Source organism: Galleria mellonella, unplaced genomic scaffold, assembly GCF_026898425.1.
Source record: "Galleria mellonella isolate WM207_F2 unplaced genomic scaffold, CSIRO_AGI_GalMel_v1 utg121, whole genome shotgun sequence".
NCBI lineage: Eukaryota > Metazoa > Arthropoda > Insecta > Lepidoptera > Pyralidae > Galleria > Galleria mellonella.
The window spans coordinates 1,283,559-1,301,707 of record NW_026441983.1 but is presented as its reverse complement, the minus strand read 5'-3'; the positions used below and the strand labels follow the sequence as shown (position 1 = coordinate 1,301,707).

Here is an 18,149-nt window from a genome sequence, read left to right as displayed (position 1 = left end):
CGCTAGTTTTTGGAGCTCTGTTGAGAGAGTAGGAAAGAAGTTATGGCCCAGATTAGTAGGAAAGAAATTATGGCCCGGATTGTTACTGGAGAAGAGACCTGGGTTTATCACTATGAACCTGAGTCGAAGCAAGAGTCGATGCAGTGGCATAAAAAAGGCACAACTCCTCCGAAAATGTTTAAAGCGTCATAATCGTCCAGAAAGATCATGATGACTGATAAAGATGCTATCAAGGAAAAAAGAAGAGAAAAGCTGTCAAAAGATGTGCTCCTTTTGCACAACTACGCTCTCATCCACACGTGCCATGTTGCTACGACTATCATCCACCAATACGGGTTTGAAAACTTAGACCACCCACCTTATAGTCCAGACTTGGCCCCCAGCGACTATTATTTATTCCCAAAAATGAAAAAGGAGCTGCGTGAAAAAAAAATTGGCGACGAAGAAGTCAAGTCTGCAATTTCGGCCTATTCTGAAAGCAAAAATAATCCTTTTTTTTTTTGATGGGATAAACAAATTATTTGAGAGATCCGAAAAATGTATTAAAGTTAAGGGAGAATACATTAAGAAGAAAAAATAGTTTCATGTTTAATTTCAACTCTCTTTCCCCTCATTCCGCGAACTTTTTGACTTCTCCTCGTACACACACATCTACATATTATGTACAATGACATCTGTTGCTTTCCACAATACATATATATGTATATATACGTGATATGTCAAACATAATGCTTGTTACTTAAGGTATTGCTGTTTGTACCTCTGAATGTTATCTTGTCTTATAAATACTTACTCGTACACCTACATGAATTATACATTTATATACAGCACGTCTTCAATATGTTTGAACACATGCCGTTGCAGTGTTGACAATCTTTTAAAACATTTATTACATACATCACAACTATACGGTTTATTACTAGTATGTATCAAAATATGTTTTGTTAATTTTCTTTTCTCTCTAAAACATTTATTGCATACATCACAACTATATGGCTTCTCACCAGTATGTATCAATGAATGTCTTTTCAATGCTGATGTATCACTAAAACATTTACTACATACATCACACCTATATGGCTTATCACCAGTATGTATAATCAAATGCCGTTGCAATGCTGATTTTCTGTTAAAACATTTACTACATACATCACAACTATATAGCTTATCACCAGTATGTATAATCAAATGCCGTTGCAATGTTGATTTGTTGTTAAAACATTTACTACATACATCACAACAATATGGTTTATCACTAGTATGTATCAACAAATGTTGTGTTAAATGTGCTTTCTGACTAAAACATTTACTACATTCATCACAACTATATGGCTTATCACCAGTATGTATAATTAAATGCCGTTGCATTGTTGATTTTTTGTTAAAACATTTATTACATACATCACAACTATATGGTTTATCACCAGTATGTATAATTAAATGCCGTTGCAATGTTGATTTTTGGTTAAAACATTTATTACATATATCACAACTATATGGCTTCTCACCAGTATGTATAATTAAATGCCGTTGAAATGTTGATTTTTGATTAAAACATTTATTACATATATTACAACTATATGGCTTCTTGCTTGTATGTATCGACATATGCCGATGCAATGTTAATTTTAAGTTAAAAGTTTTATTACATACATCACAACTATATGACTTATAACCAGTATGTATCAACATATGCCGTTGCAATATTGACTTTTGGTTAAAACATCTATTACATACATCACAACTATATGACTTATAACCAGTATGTATCAACATATGCCGTTGCAACATTGACTTTTGGTTAAAACATCTATTACATACATCACAATTATATGACTTATCACCAGTATGTGTTAACATATGCCGTTGCAACATTGATTTTCTTTTAAAACATTTATTACATACATCACAACTATATAACTTCTCACCACTATGTATCAACAAATGCTGTTTTAAATAAAATTTATTACTAAAACATTTATTACATACATCACAACTATATGGATTCTCGCCTGTATGTATCAACAAATGCTGTTGCAATGTTGATTTTCTGTTAAAACATTTACTACATACATCACAACTGTATGGAGTCATCCGCTGTTTGGTGTTGTCGGAGGCATGCAAATTCTTACTTTGTGTATTGCCCATAGCTATGTTTGATCTGCCATGTACTGTGGACACTGCGAATACATATGATCTGTTTAGCTGTAAGTTTTTATTAAACGACAGCCATGCTGAGGCAGTTTAAAATTATAGTTAAACTGTTCATACAGTTCGATGTTCTTTGGCCCTTCATGGACTTCTAGTACGACAGTTCTGAGGTCGCGTCGCGTCTATTAAAGAGGATACCCTCTGACCGTGTTGTGATATCATAAACACACATTTGTTGGACATTTACGTCTCTAGTACGAGTCTCTTGTACGTGCCACTGTAACAAGTGATCGTAAACATAACAACCAATTGCCAGAGATGGAAATTAAAACTGAATAGGAAGATTGCTGCAGGTTTAAGTCTACAAATAACATGTCTCGGTCTAGTGGCCGGTATTACCTTTGTTATTATCGAGTTGGAGAAATAAAGCACACACAAAATGTACAAGGAATAAACAGTACAATATGTCGAACAAGTCAGCAGTGTAGTAAGATTAGAAAGGCGATGACTACATCTGAAACTAAAATCTTTGGTCTAAGGACAGGACAGGTAGGAAACTCTTGTACAGATATGTGTACGTCAGTGATTTAACCAGGGGCCTGTATCTACCCTACAGGATTTTTTGTCAATAAAGAAGGTTAATGTGTGCGTTGCGGATTTTTAGGTATTGCTAATTAAAAGGGAGCTATGAATTATATAATTATAATTGTTTATAAAAAATTTTACTAATAATAAAAAATAAATATTCATTCTATTATATTCATAGTAATATTTTTTAAACATTTCATTACTGTTGTGATATAGGGACAATGTAAATGTTTAACAAATTAAAAATCGTCATAAATTTAGTGCATTACTCGTGATGATGTGGCAACCCCATGTGTATTAATATTAGGGGTATCCTTTCAATAATAAAATAATAAGTACAATCATAACATGTTTTTTTTTTCTTATTTCCATTACAGTGTACAGTACAACACATCACCATAGAGTAATTACCGATACAGAGTACCTCCACAGACTATATCTAGATATAACATAAATAATCTGTTACACCATTCCCTACTGTCATTGGATATGATTCTTCTTTAATTTATATAATTATACTTTATTATACTTTTAAAATCTCTTCCTACTTTTAATCAGTTTTGTTTGTCGTATTGGATATCACATTTTTGTATTTTGTATATCGAATTATAGTTGTACGCTAGAGTTTACTCGCGATAACCGTTTGTTGGTATTTTGATGGATATTAGACCATAGTACTAAAATGCAGATTACTCGCATCAACAACAAAATGTACTATACAGTTATCAGCCATATGCATTCCTAAACTTGGATAAACAAATATTTAGTGGTATGGTTACTTCAACGTATAATTAATAGCTATTTATTACATAAATTAAAATTTTTATAGTATTGTATAGCTTTTTATTTTTTTAAATAACATGATTATTTTTAACAATAGACAAAGTATTGTGTTTACTTCCATTTAAGATATTTTACAAAGACACATAGGATACAATAATCGAAATACATGTTTTAAATTGCGTTGCTTGTAAAGGATTATGTCCACATTGACAGGTATAAGAAAAAATGGATAATAACAAACAATGCCAATAACATTTTATTTATCAGGTAAATAGATTAGCTGTCATAATTAAAAAGTATGGATTTTTTATAATATCCAATTATTTGTCTTTCAACTTTCATGCAATACCTGAAAGGCAACATAATTGTATAATGTAAGTATGTTATGTACATTAGTTTTCTCTTTTTTTTTTTATACGACATAGAATGTCAAACAACCTAACGATTCACCTGATGGAAAGTGGTAACCGTCGCCTATAGACATGAGCAGTACCGTGGACATAACAGAGTATACTGTTTCGCCCATGATACCCCGCATGCGTTGCCATTCCTGAGGACTCGGATGTTATTCCTCTGTATTCAGTAAATTCATGCTATGCAAACACAACTGCTTCACGGTTGAAACACGAATGGGACAGAGGTACCCAAGCAATCAACTTTTGTACAGTCTCCCTCTGGTAATTATCTTGAGATGGATCAGGAATCCATCATTCATATATTAACGGAAATGAAACAGCTGACCAATTGACGCAGGAAGGGGCAAAGAATGACCAAATAGGATCAGAATATTATTGTAGCATATCTCGAAGCCTAAAAATCAGACACCTAGGAGGCAAACGAACACACAGCTCACCTGATCGTAATTGACTATCGCCGCTCATGATCACGGCAACACACCTACAACACCAACGGCATTGCAGGTGTGCTGCCGGCGTTTTAAAAAGAAAAATGCTCTTTTCTTAAAGGTTATGTTATCATATCGGTTCGGAAATACTGCTGCTGGAAGTTGATTCCAAAGAGTGGTTGTGCGTAGAAGAAAGTGCCTTGAAAAACGTACGGTGAAGGACCGCCACTCGTCCAGATGGTTGGGATAAAATTTTAGTTTATGGCGGGTTGTACGATGGTGAAAATCAGCAGCAAGTATCAATCCAAACAATTCCTCAGAGCACTCCCCATGATAAATTCGGTAGATGTACAGAGATACAGCATCTCTACACAGTTTCAGTGGGTCGAGTCTGACAGTAGACAGATATAATTTATTAATTAATTTTATTACATTATAATGTCATATTTAATAATAATACATCTATTAACTCTTTAATTTCCATTTGCATTTGCAAAACATTACAAATGTTATTAGTCCATATGCTAAATAAAAAAATCTCTCTTTTTATACTGGCAATAAAAGTTAGGAAATAACGTCACGAATGAAAAAAAATACACCTACCAATGACGTCAGTCGTCTCTAATCGTTCATTCGTACATTGACAACTCATTGGTGGTCGCACTCATTCATCAATCAGTCAGTCGTCAAAATGGCGTTGATCATGTCGGTTGTGTCATTATCGATCTCAATACTTTATACGCCGTTTCTTCTTTTAGTTCTGTGTGTAATATTCCTTGCTTCAATCGGAAAATCCCTGGGCGTCAGGCGTTTATATGTGAACATATTATTAAAACTCTTCGAGGTAAGTCTTTAGCCGTAATCTCATAAAAAAAATATGTACGTCTTAATTCTATAGTAAGTGAACGAGCATGTGTTTGTCACAGATAATAAATATAAAATGTTTCTAAATTAATAAAATTTAAATTTAAATGGCACTTATATTATCGTGGATGTTAATACGCTATAACTATTGACGTAGTAACTTGAATTCGAAAATTCTACTTCCCACATAGTGAGTCATACAGATGCGTATCGTATTTAACGATCAAACATTAAAACATGATAAATAAGAGTTATTACGGATATATATGGTCCGTAACTGCTTATAATTACACATTAAGATGAAAATTTGCCTAATAAACATGTATATATATTATATTTTATCCATATCACGTGTTATTCATTCCTACAGTAACGTTTTTTTTTAACATAATCTGTTTTAGAAATAATCAAAACACTATAATAATGTGTATTTTTGAGGTGTATTTACAAATGAGATACAAAAAATATTTACTTAATGCTTATTAAAGATGTACCTAATATTACTTTTCTATTTATTTTCACCTTAGAAATAATTTCAATTATCTATGTATCTATTTTTTTTTTTCTTTGTTTGAATAGCATAGTATGGCATCTGCCTTGGCCTTGGTATAAATGATAAATAATTATATTCTTGAGCAATAAAAAAAAAAAAATAATTTTAAATTCACAATTCATTATGTCCAAATTTTGGTGATTTGCATTTTGTATTCAAGTATAAAAATTGCATATCATCCTATTAAAATTTATTTTATAAATGTTTGTTCTGTTTTTAAAGTGTTAAGTCATAAATACATAATTATTAAAGAAATTTAATTAAAGAATATTCTATGAGACCTTCTTATTTTGAAATTTTGGAGGGAATGAAATGGTATACAGTAACCAAAGGTTGGATTTATATTTTTTTTTATTATTAGTTTGTTTTTACCCAATGGTTAGCTGGTAGAGAATGCCATATGACATTAAGCTCGCCATTTGTACAAAATTTTATTGTGCTATTGCACAATAAAATTTTTTTCTTTATTAAGAATAAATAAAAATAAATAATAACAAAGAAATATAAATATAGGAATGTATTAAAAACTGGTATCATATTTAATATCAATAGTGCCTAGTAACCTAAAAAAAATTAAATATATAAATGGAAAATGACTAAAATGGAAATGATTTTTTTTTTTTTATTTTTTAATCATATCAGCTTAACCTTCCACTGCTGGACATAGGTCTCCTCCATAAGAGGGGTTTTGCCAATAGTTACCACGTTCGGCAGGTGGGTTGGGAACCACCGTTTTATTTTCATCCATTTTAAATTTGATATCACAAAATAGTTTATACAATAAAAATCGAAAATTTTCATTGTTTTATTTTTATTAGCTTCATTCATTGTACCATACCATTCTGTGGGCAATGTGTAATAAATACGATAGCCCGATCCTCTCATTGTGGGTCAAAATTATTATAGGGGCCATAAAATGAATTATGTATTTTTTTTCTACTAACATAGTTTAAGTCAATTGTTACTAACAAAAATGGATCTTTGTAATCTATAATAAAGAAATATTATTATTATTATATAACTAAAAATATATAATGAATAGAAGAAAATTAATTTACAAATTTATTTACACAAAAATGTTTTTTTTATATTTTTTTTTCAAATATTGATTTATTGTTTTTTTTTTAAACTAAGTTACTAATTTTGATAAAATGTCTATGGGACCAATCTGTTGGTATTTCTTTCTTTCTTTCGCATAAAAAACATCCCATTTTGGTTTATAACTAATGCAGTTATGAGGCAACAAACATAAAAAAATGCAACTGGATAAAACCTCCTTTTCGAAGTTGGTCGAGAATATTTTTCAAAATATTTAATTTCAATAATAATAACAGCAATCACCGAATCCCACGTCATCATCATATCAGCCATTATGTGTACACTGCTAAAGAAATAATGGCTGAAATGGTTGGTTCTCACATGTTTAACGGTTATTTGGTATTTTACATTTCTTTTTATACAACTTAGAATGGCAAACAAGCTGACGGCCCACCTGATGGAAAGTGGTAACCGTTGCCTATAGACATGAGCAGTACCATGCACATAACAGAGTATACTGTTTCGCCCATGATACCCCCCATGCGTTGCCATTCCTGGAGGACGGGATGCCTTGAATATTGCACCGCAAACCATATTAAAAAAGAAATACAATGAACGCTCTATATAAGCAATGCATATAAACCGATTTTTAATTAAAAAAAAATCTTATTAGGAAAAGTTGCTTATAGGGAAAAAAGGAGTATAAAAATACTTAGCGTCTGGAAAATATTTTTACTTATTTCTTTTACTAACTAAGCTGAGTAAAATAAATAAAATATAAAGAATATTGCTTGTAGAGAGGTTGCTTATATAAAGCGTTCACTGTATTAAAAAAAAAGGCTACATAAAACTAGAAATTATATCTACACTAATATTATAAAGAGGAAAGATTTGTATTTTTATGTGTATGTATATTTGTAATGAATAAGCACAAAAACTACTTTGCCGATTTCAAAAATTCTGTCACCATTAGAAAGCTACATTTACCCTGAGTAACATAGGCTATATTTATTGCTAAAAAACATTAGGGATCCTAACTAAAACTTTAATAACGTAACTCAAGATGTAAAATAATGCTATAAAATATCTTTGGTCGCGTGCGCTGCGGAAACTATTGGTGATAGAACAAAAGTATGTTCTACAATGTTGAAGGAAATAACAATAACTACAAAAAACTTAGCGACACTATATGTCCAACTATTATCGTTATATCACAATAACCACTTTTTACATTTTATAAGTTGATAGAAATACCGACCAAAATTATACCATTTTATTCATACTTCTGTTTAAATCCTTATCCAAATGAATCATATTGTTTTCAAAACTGTTTCAATTTACGTAGATTAGTTTTTGAATTGTTCAAATCGGCTATTCCATTCAATAGATATTACTAATTTATTAAGTCATAGAAATAGAAAAAATAACGTTGTCGCGTTATACATGTTATTCATACCTATTTATTAATCCTTATCCAAATAAATTATTTTGTATTCAAAATTGTATCAATACCTGCAGATTACTTTTTGAATTTTTCAAATCACAGCTATATTCCATTCGAAAGACATTATGTTAAAAAGTCAAATATAAAAAAGCGCTGCCCGCCGCCCGCGCTATGTCGGTCGCATGGCTAGTTAGCCAGGCATTGTAGCGGTATGGCAGAAGGGCAGGTGGGGGCGCGCACATCCATGCAATAGATAGTAGGATTTATTAACTAAACAAAAACTTGGGTTGACCGCCTGGTAGCGACTGCTTTCAACATAATAATTATTGTGGTAAATTATTTATAATGTATGTTTAATTAATTAATAAAATATATTATTTATGCATCATTTATATAAGTATGTATCTATATAATACAATTTTATCTTTGGCTATTAAATTGGTTACACAGGTTACACTCTGGGTTTGTTACACGCGTCCGTGTAGCCAAACTTCAGGCTGCAGCTGAAAATCAGTGCTTTGCTTTTAAGCAAAATCGTCACTGAGCTGTAGCCTATTTGGGTCACTGCGACACACATGGCGAAACCATATTTTAATCTTTTGTTGTATATTTTAAATAGAGTAAATAATTTAAATGTATGAACTCATTTGTAAATTTACGTGTGTCATAAATGGCTCAAATAAAAAGTTTATCTATCTATCTATCAGATAAAAATGAAAAATGTTGTAAAAACCCGTGCGAAGCCGAGACGGGCCGCTACAGAAGTAATATATTAGAATTCAATCTGAATTTTGATAAACATATCATAATGACTATGTTTCCCAACATACAGATAGTGCGTTTTACAAATAGCAATTAATCTTTATTTATAAAGTAATTAAAAGCAACAACCAAGTCATAAACAGCCTAGAATGTTATTTTATAACATAATCTTGTTGCAGGATATGTATTTACTGAACGATTAGGTACTCGAATGACAAACAACAATTTTAATGGATGATAATGGAATGGTAACCCCACCCGCGCTATCGGTATACACCGGCGGGGCAACAGTGAAGGATGATAGGTGAGGATGAAGCAGGTCAGCTAGCTCACCGTGACGAATTCAACGAGAATTGTTCACGATGGTTTTCACCACGCGGAGGTCGACCTAATAGCCCTATTAGGTCGATAGCGGGGAAAGGGATAGTTGGCAATGGAGTATGACAGCCCCATTGCTAACAGTATGCATTATTTTTTTTATGGGTGAAAATGGCGTGGTAACTCCCCGCCTGCGCTAACGGGATACGCTGGCGGAGCACCAGTGACGGGTGATAGATGAGAATGAAAACAGGCCAGTTAGCCCATCATGATGAATTCATCAGGAATTAACCATGATAGTTTCCAGGGGGAACCGCGAGGAGGTCGACCTGGCTATATTGCTAGCAATGGGATTCTCAGTCTCCATTACTAACAAACCCTTTCCCCCCGTCTGATCAAGACTAGGATAATCATGTGTCTAACACTACATGTTCACGGGCCAATGAGAAGGGTTCATGAATGTACGTACAGATAGCGGGGTCATATTGAGGTCAATTAGGGAAATCTTAGGTCTCACGTCGCGGTGTCGTCATTATATCATGTTTTGTAATAAATAATGATGATGATGATCATGATACCAGCTGGTATCTCTTCTTTGCGTGATTTTTTTATTGGTGAAATAAATCAAGGTGATATAATTCATGTTCAAAATTAAAGGAACAATGGTTAAAGAAATAAATTTGACAGCTATGTTTTTTTTTTTCTGCAATGGACATTAGAAAGGTATCCAGACACGATCAATTTAAAGTGAACTTGGTTTTTTAAATAATTTTTAGGCGTTCAATGTTATGATGGAAATTTCCACAAATAATGCCCACTGTTGAACATAGACTCCCCTATTGGGGGTATTGTCAATACCACTCATGGAAAATGGTAACCGTCGCCTATAGACATGAGCAGTACCATGGACATAACAGAGTATACTGTTTCGTCCATGATACCTCCCCACGCGTTGCCATTTCTAAGGACTCAGGTGTTATTCCTTTGTACCCTGTAAATTCACTGCCATATCCCACCCTTCAAACCGAAACACAGCCGTGCAAATACAACTGCTTCATGGTAGAAACACGAATGAGACAGAGGTGGCCAAGCAAACGACTTTTGTATACAAAATCTTCCTCTGGTTTCGGATTATTTCGGATATAATAGAATTGTAATAATATATTATAAGATTGTCATGTCCGTTGTGTTGCTTGAATATTGGATTTTGGACCTTTGATATGACGTGATGATACGCCATTAGAGGCAAAGTCCAGTCTGACGCATAGACCTATTGTAAACGAGAGTCGACATGGGACGCAACCACGCAATTATCTTATAGGCATTTAGCGTAATATGGATACCGATCCGATATCTATATATTGGGTTTCTCTGGACACTGATGGCGGGAAAAAGGTCATCAGCCATTCCGATATCGCCCGTATCGGTCGGATGTCTATTTTCGAATATGTTAAAAGACATATCCAATATTGTAAACTAGTGAGAATTTCACCATCGTTCAACTCGCCATAAACTAAAATTTCATCCCAATAATCTGGACGAGTGGCGGTCCCCCACCGTGCGTTTTTCAAGGCACTTTCTTCCACGCACAACCACTCTTTGGAATCAACTTCCAGCAGCAGTATTTCCGAACCGATACGACAACGTAACCTTCAAGAAAAGAGCATATTCCTTTTTAAAAGGCCGGCAGCACACCTGCAATGCTGTTAGTGTTGTGAGTGATCATGGCCGGCGGTAGTCACTTACCATCAGGTGAGCCGCATGCTCGTTTGCCCCCTGTGTTGTAAAAAAAAATGTCATAGAATGGGCCACCTCTTTCCTTTCCCGTGGGTGTCGTGGATCTTCCCACCACGATCTCGTGCATGAGATTGTCAATGTAAAAACTATGGTTTCATTTCTCCAACAGATGGCACTGTATGTCAAGGAAATTCCTGGCGCTTAATAATCATATATATCGAACAAGGGCCTGATCGCTGGATTATCTAAATTTATAACCAGGATGTTATTTATGTAATAAACTATATCGTATTATTAAAATTAACAAATAGGCTTTATCTATTATAAATTTAATCTATGGATTTTATGATTAAAGTAATCTTATCGTTGGTCGAAGACCGGCCTCCTTGCACTGTTTATCGGACTTCATAGATTTGTTGTCTATTCTAGAATGTTCTATTTTTAAACTATTTAAATAATCAGTTTTCTTTTTTCTTTTCTTTTTGTCGTAAAAGTATTCGATGAAGACTTTATAATAAAAAAAAATTGAGTTTTTTTTTATTCAACTTAGAATGGCAAACAAGCTGACGACCCACCTAATGAAAAGTGGTAACCGTCGCCTATAGACATGAGCAGTACCGTGGACATAACAGAGTATACTGTTTCGCCCATGATACCTCCCATACGTTGCCATTCCTAAGGACTCGGGTGTTATTCCTCTGTACCCAGTAAATTCACGCCAAATTTAAGTTATAAATATAAATAAGATTGTTAGTAATGGAGACTGAGAATCCCATTGCTAGCAATATACCCAACCAGGTCGACCTCCTCGCGGTTCTCTCTAGAAACTATCATGGTTAATTCCTGATGAATTCATCATGATGGGCTAACTGGCCTGTTTTCATTCTCACCTATTACCTTTCACTGGTGCTCCGCCAGCGTATCCCGTTAGCGCAGGCGGGGTTACCATACCATTTTCACCCATCAAAAAACTACGGAATCCGAGTGTAGTAACTACAGCCAAAACCCCCCTTTATGAGAAGGCTCATGTCCAGCAGTGGACAGTTAAACATTAGTGGACTTCGTCTTTTCATCTTGTTACACGCATCATATGACTCGGCTTTGAAAATTATATGCAATTGAGGAAGTTACCGGCCAGACGGGTCGGCCTCAATTTAACCTTATTTAGAATTCAAGGTGTCACAGTATAAACATATAAGCGCCATGAGTTTCTTATAAAGAATAGCAGGTTTACATGGCTGCCATTGTCGCGTGGAATAGTAACCCCGCCTGAACTATCGATATACATCGGCGGGGCACCAGTGAGAGGTGATAAGTGAAAATGAAAATGCAAGTCGGTTAGCCCATCGTGATAAATACACCTGGTGGGGGGGAGGGATTGTTAGTAATGGAGACTAAGAATCCCATTGCTAGCAATATACCCAACCAGGTCGACCTCCTCGCGGCTCCCCCTGGAAACTATCATGATTAATTCCTAATGATTTCATCATGATGTGCTAACTGGCCGGTTTTCATTCTCATCTATCACCCTTCACTGGTGCTCCGCCGGCGTATCCCGTTAGCGCAGGCGGGGTTACCATACCATTTTCACACATCAAAACGTAACTCAAGGTGTAAAAAAATGCTATAAAATATGTTTGGTCGCGTGCGCTGCGGAAACTATTGGTGATAGAACAAAAGTATGTTCTACAATATTGAAGGAAATATCAATAACTACAAAAAACTTCGCGACACTATATGTCCAACTATTGTCGTTATGTCACGATAGGTACTTTTTGAAATGTTGTAAAAATGTCTACCGGTGCGAAGCCGGGACGGGCCGCTAGTTTCCTATATTGTATAATGCAAATAAAGTATACTCATTCATTCTTTATTTTTTTTTTCTTTTTTGGAATGTGGTCATAAATAATTAATAAATATAAGATGCAGAATTAAGTAGTATATATGTCTGTTACGATAACCTGCAGTATGAATAACCTCTGTGCATTTAATTAATAACGTAACCCCAAGTTTATCGCATTGTCAAATATATTAACATTAATTATGCATAATTTAAAGTCGTAAATTCCAAAAAAATAATGATATCTCTTATTAAATGAGATAAAAAATGCATAAATTCTTTATTATGTTTAACAATTTATTAATTATTATTTTAAGATTGTGTTCAAGAAAAAAAAAAAAGACTAACTCTTGAATTTAATATAAATATCATTCACCAGACGGAGACTTTGTACAAAACTCGTTTGCTTGGCCACCTCTGTCCCATTCGTGTTTCTACCGTGAAGCAGTTGTGTTTGCATGGCTGTGTTTCGGTTTGAACGGTGGGATATGGTGTGAATTTACTGGGTACAGAGGAATAACATCTGAGTCCTCAGGAATGGCAACGCATGGGGGGTATCATGGGCGAAACAGTATACTCTGTTATGTCCACGGTACTGCTCATGTCTATAGGCGACGATTACCACTTTCCATCACGTGGGCCGTCAGATTGTTTGCAATTCTAAGTTTTCCTACAATGCGTTTGAGGTCGTCACTCCATCTAGTGGGTGGTCGTCCTACATAAATTTAAATTGACAACCGCAGTTAGGTTTTGGAGGTGTTTTAAAAGGGACACTGCTACCCATCCCTCGCCATCCCTTAGTCGCCTCTTAGAACACCCAAGGAAAACAAATGGGTATCCTATTCTATGTCAGGACCATACGGCACAAAAATTAAATAGGTGGATATGATAGCGCCCAAGCTTCCCAGCAGTGGGTATGAATGATTTTACATGTCATTAAATGACCTCTTTTGCCCACAGTATGGCAGGCAACACATCGAAGTCGCCAAGAAGGTGCAGAGGAACGACAGTTCTGATGAGGAGGAGGAACCGCCTATACCTGATGATAAACCACCCTCGGCCATCATCAAGGAGAACGGAATTAATGGTACATTATTCATCAAAATTTTTATCCGAATTGGTATTTTCAGTGGGCGAAAATGGAAAGTTAACCCCGACTGCGCTATCGGTATACGCTGGCAGGGTACCAGGGAAACATGATAGGCGAGGAGGAAAGCAGTTCAGTTAGCCTATCGTGACGTATTTCACAAGAATTAAACATAGTTTTCAGGAGAACCGCGTGAAAGTCGACCTGATATTGCTAGCAATGGGGCTGTTTGATCCCCAATACTAGTTCCCTTTCCCCCCAATCAGAAAGTTTTTTTTTTTTTTAATAAATGATAATGATATAGTAACCTCGTCTGCGCTGACGGTATACGTTGTCGGAGTACCAGGGAAACATGATAGGTGAGGATGAAAAGGCAAGTCAGTTAGCCCCTCGTGATGAATACGCTTATGCGCAGCACGATGGTTTCAAGGGTCGACCATGGTAGCGTCTATTGCTAGCAATGGGACCCTAATCCCCATTATTTATAATCCCTTATCATTAGCAAGAGTTACTGTTGTAAAAGCTAGCCTTCGTAGGTAGATCAATTGCAAAAAACGTATGCATGGACTAATGATGTACTGGTCCTATGAAGACAGTGAGAAAAATACAGTATGGAGAAGGTCACGCGAACCAAGTCGCCGGTAAGAGCTAGTGAAGAGATAAATGATAGAAACTTCTAGCGTGACTGCGTTCAATTTATGTAAATAGTAGGCCTTCATTATGTTAATGATTTCTCGTATTGTTGCCTCTAAACTGGCTTTCGCCCGCTACTTCGCGTGGATTTCCGAAGTAGGCAAACCAAGAAAATATACCACTCCTATAGATGGCGTATCGAATTGAAACACGGTCTCGTCGCGGCTCCCGCTAGAAACCATTGTGAATCCAAGAGAATTCGTCACGATGAACTAACTGATCTACTACTACATCCTCACCTATCATGTGTCCCTGGTACCCCGCCAGCGTATACCGTTAGCGCAGGCGAAGTTACCATTCTTATATCCTTGGAAAAAATCTTATGCTAAATTATATCGGTTACCACGGGGAGGAAGAGATTGTTAGTAATGGGGATTTTTGTCCCCAATGCTAGCAATATACCCTGTAAGGTTAATCTTCACACGGCTCCTTCTAAAAACCATTGTAGTTAATTTGTATGAATTGCCTGCTATGAACCAACCGACCTACGTTTATCTTCAATGTTTTATGCTCCCCTGGTACTCCGCCAGCTTATACCGATAGCGCAGGCGGGCTTTTTTTCCTTTTTAAAAAAAATCGCGAGTACTCTTGGATGAAATTTGTTTTTTTTTTTTATACTACTATAGTGGCAAACAAGCATACGGCCGGCTGATGGCCGTATGCTTGTTTAGTATTTGTATAGAACAGACGAATTTTTCAAATCACTTTATAAATGACGTAGTTATAAGGTAACCAACATAAAAAAGAAACGACCGAATTGGAAACCTTTTTTGAAGTCGCTTGAAAATTAACACACACATAATTTTTTTTATTTATTTCCTAAAACGTTCCAGGTACAAAGATGTCTGTGATAGAAAGGCAAGAGATACTAGGCCCCTCCCCGGAGTTGAATTACAAGAGGAGTTCGAGCCAGGAAAGGATTCAGAACGGTCATAGAACCGACCAGGAGAAGAATGAGGTACCATAACTGTATATATAGAAATATAGAATATAAATAATCTATATTCAAACCTAAGAACAAGAAAGTACATTGAAGGAGTGATAAAATTGTCAATTCATAGCAACACGACATGTATATCAGCACGACAAGTCGCTTATGGAGTGGACAGGGAGAACGGATCGTAAAGACCTTAACATCTGTTGAGATTTCAAAAAAAATTCACAATAATTAATTATCAATTCCAGGTTAATCTAGAGTTCCATCTATCACACTGTCTGGACTTGGTCAAAGCTGGCGTGGAGTCAATAATAGAGGATCAAGTCACGTCAGTATTCGAAGCCGAAGAGTTGAGGAGTTGGAACCTTCTCACCAGAACGAACAAGTGGGTAGACTTTTTACCGGGACATACTTTTTTTTTATACAACTTAGAATGCAAGCTGACGGCCCACCTAATGGAAAGTGGTAACCGTCGCATATAGACATGAGCAGTACCGTGGACATAACTGAGTATACTGTTTCGTCCATGATACCTCCCCATGCGTTGCCATTCCTGAGGACTCGGGTGTTCTTCCTCTGAACCCTGTAAATTCACGCCATATCCCACCCTTCCACGTGGCGCCTGGTAGCATGGCGAATGGCTAACGCAGCCATGAATATTTCCAGCACTAAATAAATTACTAGATAATTGCAAGGCGTTATAATCTAGTCACTACCTGTCACTGTCGCTCATGCTTATATTTAAATATTGCCGTCTCGCTCGCACAGTTGCGGCGAGCGATGTGTAGATTACAAGTTATTTGCTGGTATAATAAGGTTTGTTTTTGTACAACTATTCGCATAAATATAAAGTTCTGAACGACCACGAGTTGAAATTGAAAAATTGTGAAATAAATGCGTGATTTTTTGCTGTTTTTGCAACTTCAATTCCATACAAAACTAGTGTATGTTATATTTAAATAAAACTTATTTAATTGCAAACATATTTATTAACATCAAGAGAGTGAACAAAGGTGAGAAAGCAACCGGAAGATCCGCTAGTACATACATGTTAACTAATGTCATCTGTCAATTAAGATGCGTTCCTTTATACATATTTAAACTAGGTACGTTCATCTTACACCTCCCCCTTCAACTTTAAAACAAAACTTTTACAATCAATTACAAAATAAAAAAACATTTTACAAAATTACATTATAAATTGAGTCTATCTCTAGGTTTTATAATTCTTCCACTGCGAGTGTGACATGCTTTATGAGGGACATTTGCTTGGTTACTATTTTCAGATACAATATTTGGCACATTATTACTAACTTTGTCATTTAAAGAATAATCAAAAAAATCTCTCTTAAAACTATGTGTTTTTGTGTTTGACCTCTTAATGTGATGAGAAGTGCGCCTAAAGGGCTTACAATTTTCTCCCCTACTGATCCAATATGATCTAGGTTCTTTAGACTTCTTAATAACTACTCCTTTTTTCCAATAACTATCATGACCTGTCCTATAAGTTACATTTTCTCCTTCCTTAAAATTTGTTTCACCCTTCCTTATAAATCTATCATGAATTTTTTTAGTTATAGATTGTTTCACAGTTAACAATTTATGAATACTTTTCTCTATTTTAGGTTCTAACATGCTTTCTGTAATAGGTACACAAGTTCTCAACTGTCTACTCTGTAATATTTGAGATGGTGACACTTCTAAACTAGATAAAGGTGTACAGTTATAACTTAATAGAAAATCTCTATAATCTACATTATCCTCCCTCGCTTTCTTTAATAAATTTTTAGCAATATTTACTGCCTTTTCTGACATGCCGTTACTTCTAGGATAGTGAGGGCTACTGGTAGTGATACAAATATCTTTAGATTTATAATACTGAATACATTCATAAGATTTAAATGGATTGTTATCTGCTATAATTTCAGTAGGGTAACCAAACCTTGTAAATACTTCCTGAAAAGCATTTATAACAGACTTTGAACTTTTATTTATTATTGGTATAATTTCCAACCAATGTGATAGATAATCCACAACAACAAGGTAGGATTTCCCTCCATACTCCATAATATCAGAACCTAGTTTTGAAAATCTTAATTTAGGTATCTTATGAGTTAACAATGGTTCATGAGTATTTGCAGATTTAAATTTCTCACAAGTTCTACATTTAGATATAAAGATTTGAATATCCTGAGACAATTTCGGCCAATAAAATAGCTGTCTAGCTTTTTTAATACTTTTACTTATGCCTGGGTGACCAGAATGAACTAAATTTGATACATATAATTGTAAAGATTTAGGAACAATAATTTTGTTAGTATAGAACACTAAACCTGATTCTACATAGATATCCTCTTTAAATTTAAAATATGGTTTACATTCTTTTAACAATTTATTTTCTTCAGGCCATCCTTGATAATAATATTTTATAATTTCAGATAACACTTTATCTTTGCTAGTCTCAGATCTAAACTCAGACTTTCTTTCACTACTCATAGGCAAATGCAATG

General features: G+C 34.9%; 2 protein-coding genes across 5 annotated transcripts in view; one reads left to right on the top strand and one right to left on the bottom strand.

Moving 5' to 3' along the window:
• Nucleotides 1-789: 789 nt before the first annotated feature.
• LOC128201311 (zinc finger protein 83-like) lies at nucleotides 790-4,403 on the bottom strand. Its single transcript, XM_052897944.1, has 4 exons — nucleotides 4,376-4,403; nucleotides 1,990-2,180; nucleotides 1,234-1,362; nucleotides 790-801 (listed from the first exon to the last, which is right to left on the bottom strand). Exons 1-4 carry the CDS (start codon nucleotides 4,401-4,403, stop codon nucleotides 790-792), a joined length of 360 nt encoding a protein of 119 aa, XP_052753904.1.
• Nucleotides 4,404-5,031: 628 nt separating this feature from the next.
• Nucleotides 5,032-18,149, top strand: part of LOC113513304 (glycerol-3-phosphate acyltransferase 3) — a 32,474-nt gene continuing 19,356 nt past the window's right edge. For 2 of the 4 annotated variants that reach the window (XM_052899269.1, XM_052899262.1), the window contains exons 1-4: nucleotides 5,032-5,210; nucleotides 13,883-14,009; nucleotides 15,536-15,660; nucleotides 15,888-16,024. In XM_052899269.1, the coding sequence (XP_052755229.1) occupies nucleotides 5,058-5,210; nucleotides 13,883-14,009; nucleotides 15,536-15,660; nucleotides 15,888-16,024 (542 nt within the window). In that variant the 5' untranslated portion in view covers nucleotides 5,032-5,057. The remainder of the gene's footprint in view (nucleotides 5,211-13,882; nucleotides 14,010-15,535; nucleotides 15,661-15,887; nucleotides 16,025-18,149) is intronic. The other 2 variants (XM_052899272.1, XM_052899267.1) reach the window with 1 other exon arrangement.

Excerpts from the sequence above, each read along its gene's own strand:
- LOC128201311 (XM_052897944.1), bottom strand. The coding sequence starts at position 4,403 with ATGAGCGGCGATAGTCAATTACGATCAG. Across the intron at positions 2,181-4,375 it reads CGATAGTCAATTACGATCAG|TGTCCACAGTACATGGCAGA; the intron begins GTGAGCTGTGTG and ends ATGTATTCGCAG. Across the intron at positions 1,363-1,989 it reads AGAATCCATATAGTTGTGAT|CGGCATTTAATTATACATAC; the intron begins GTATGTAATAAA and ends TCAACAATGCAA.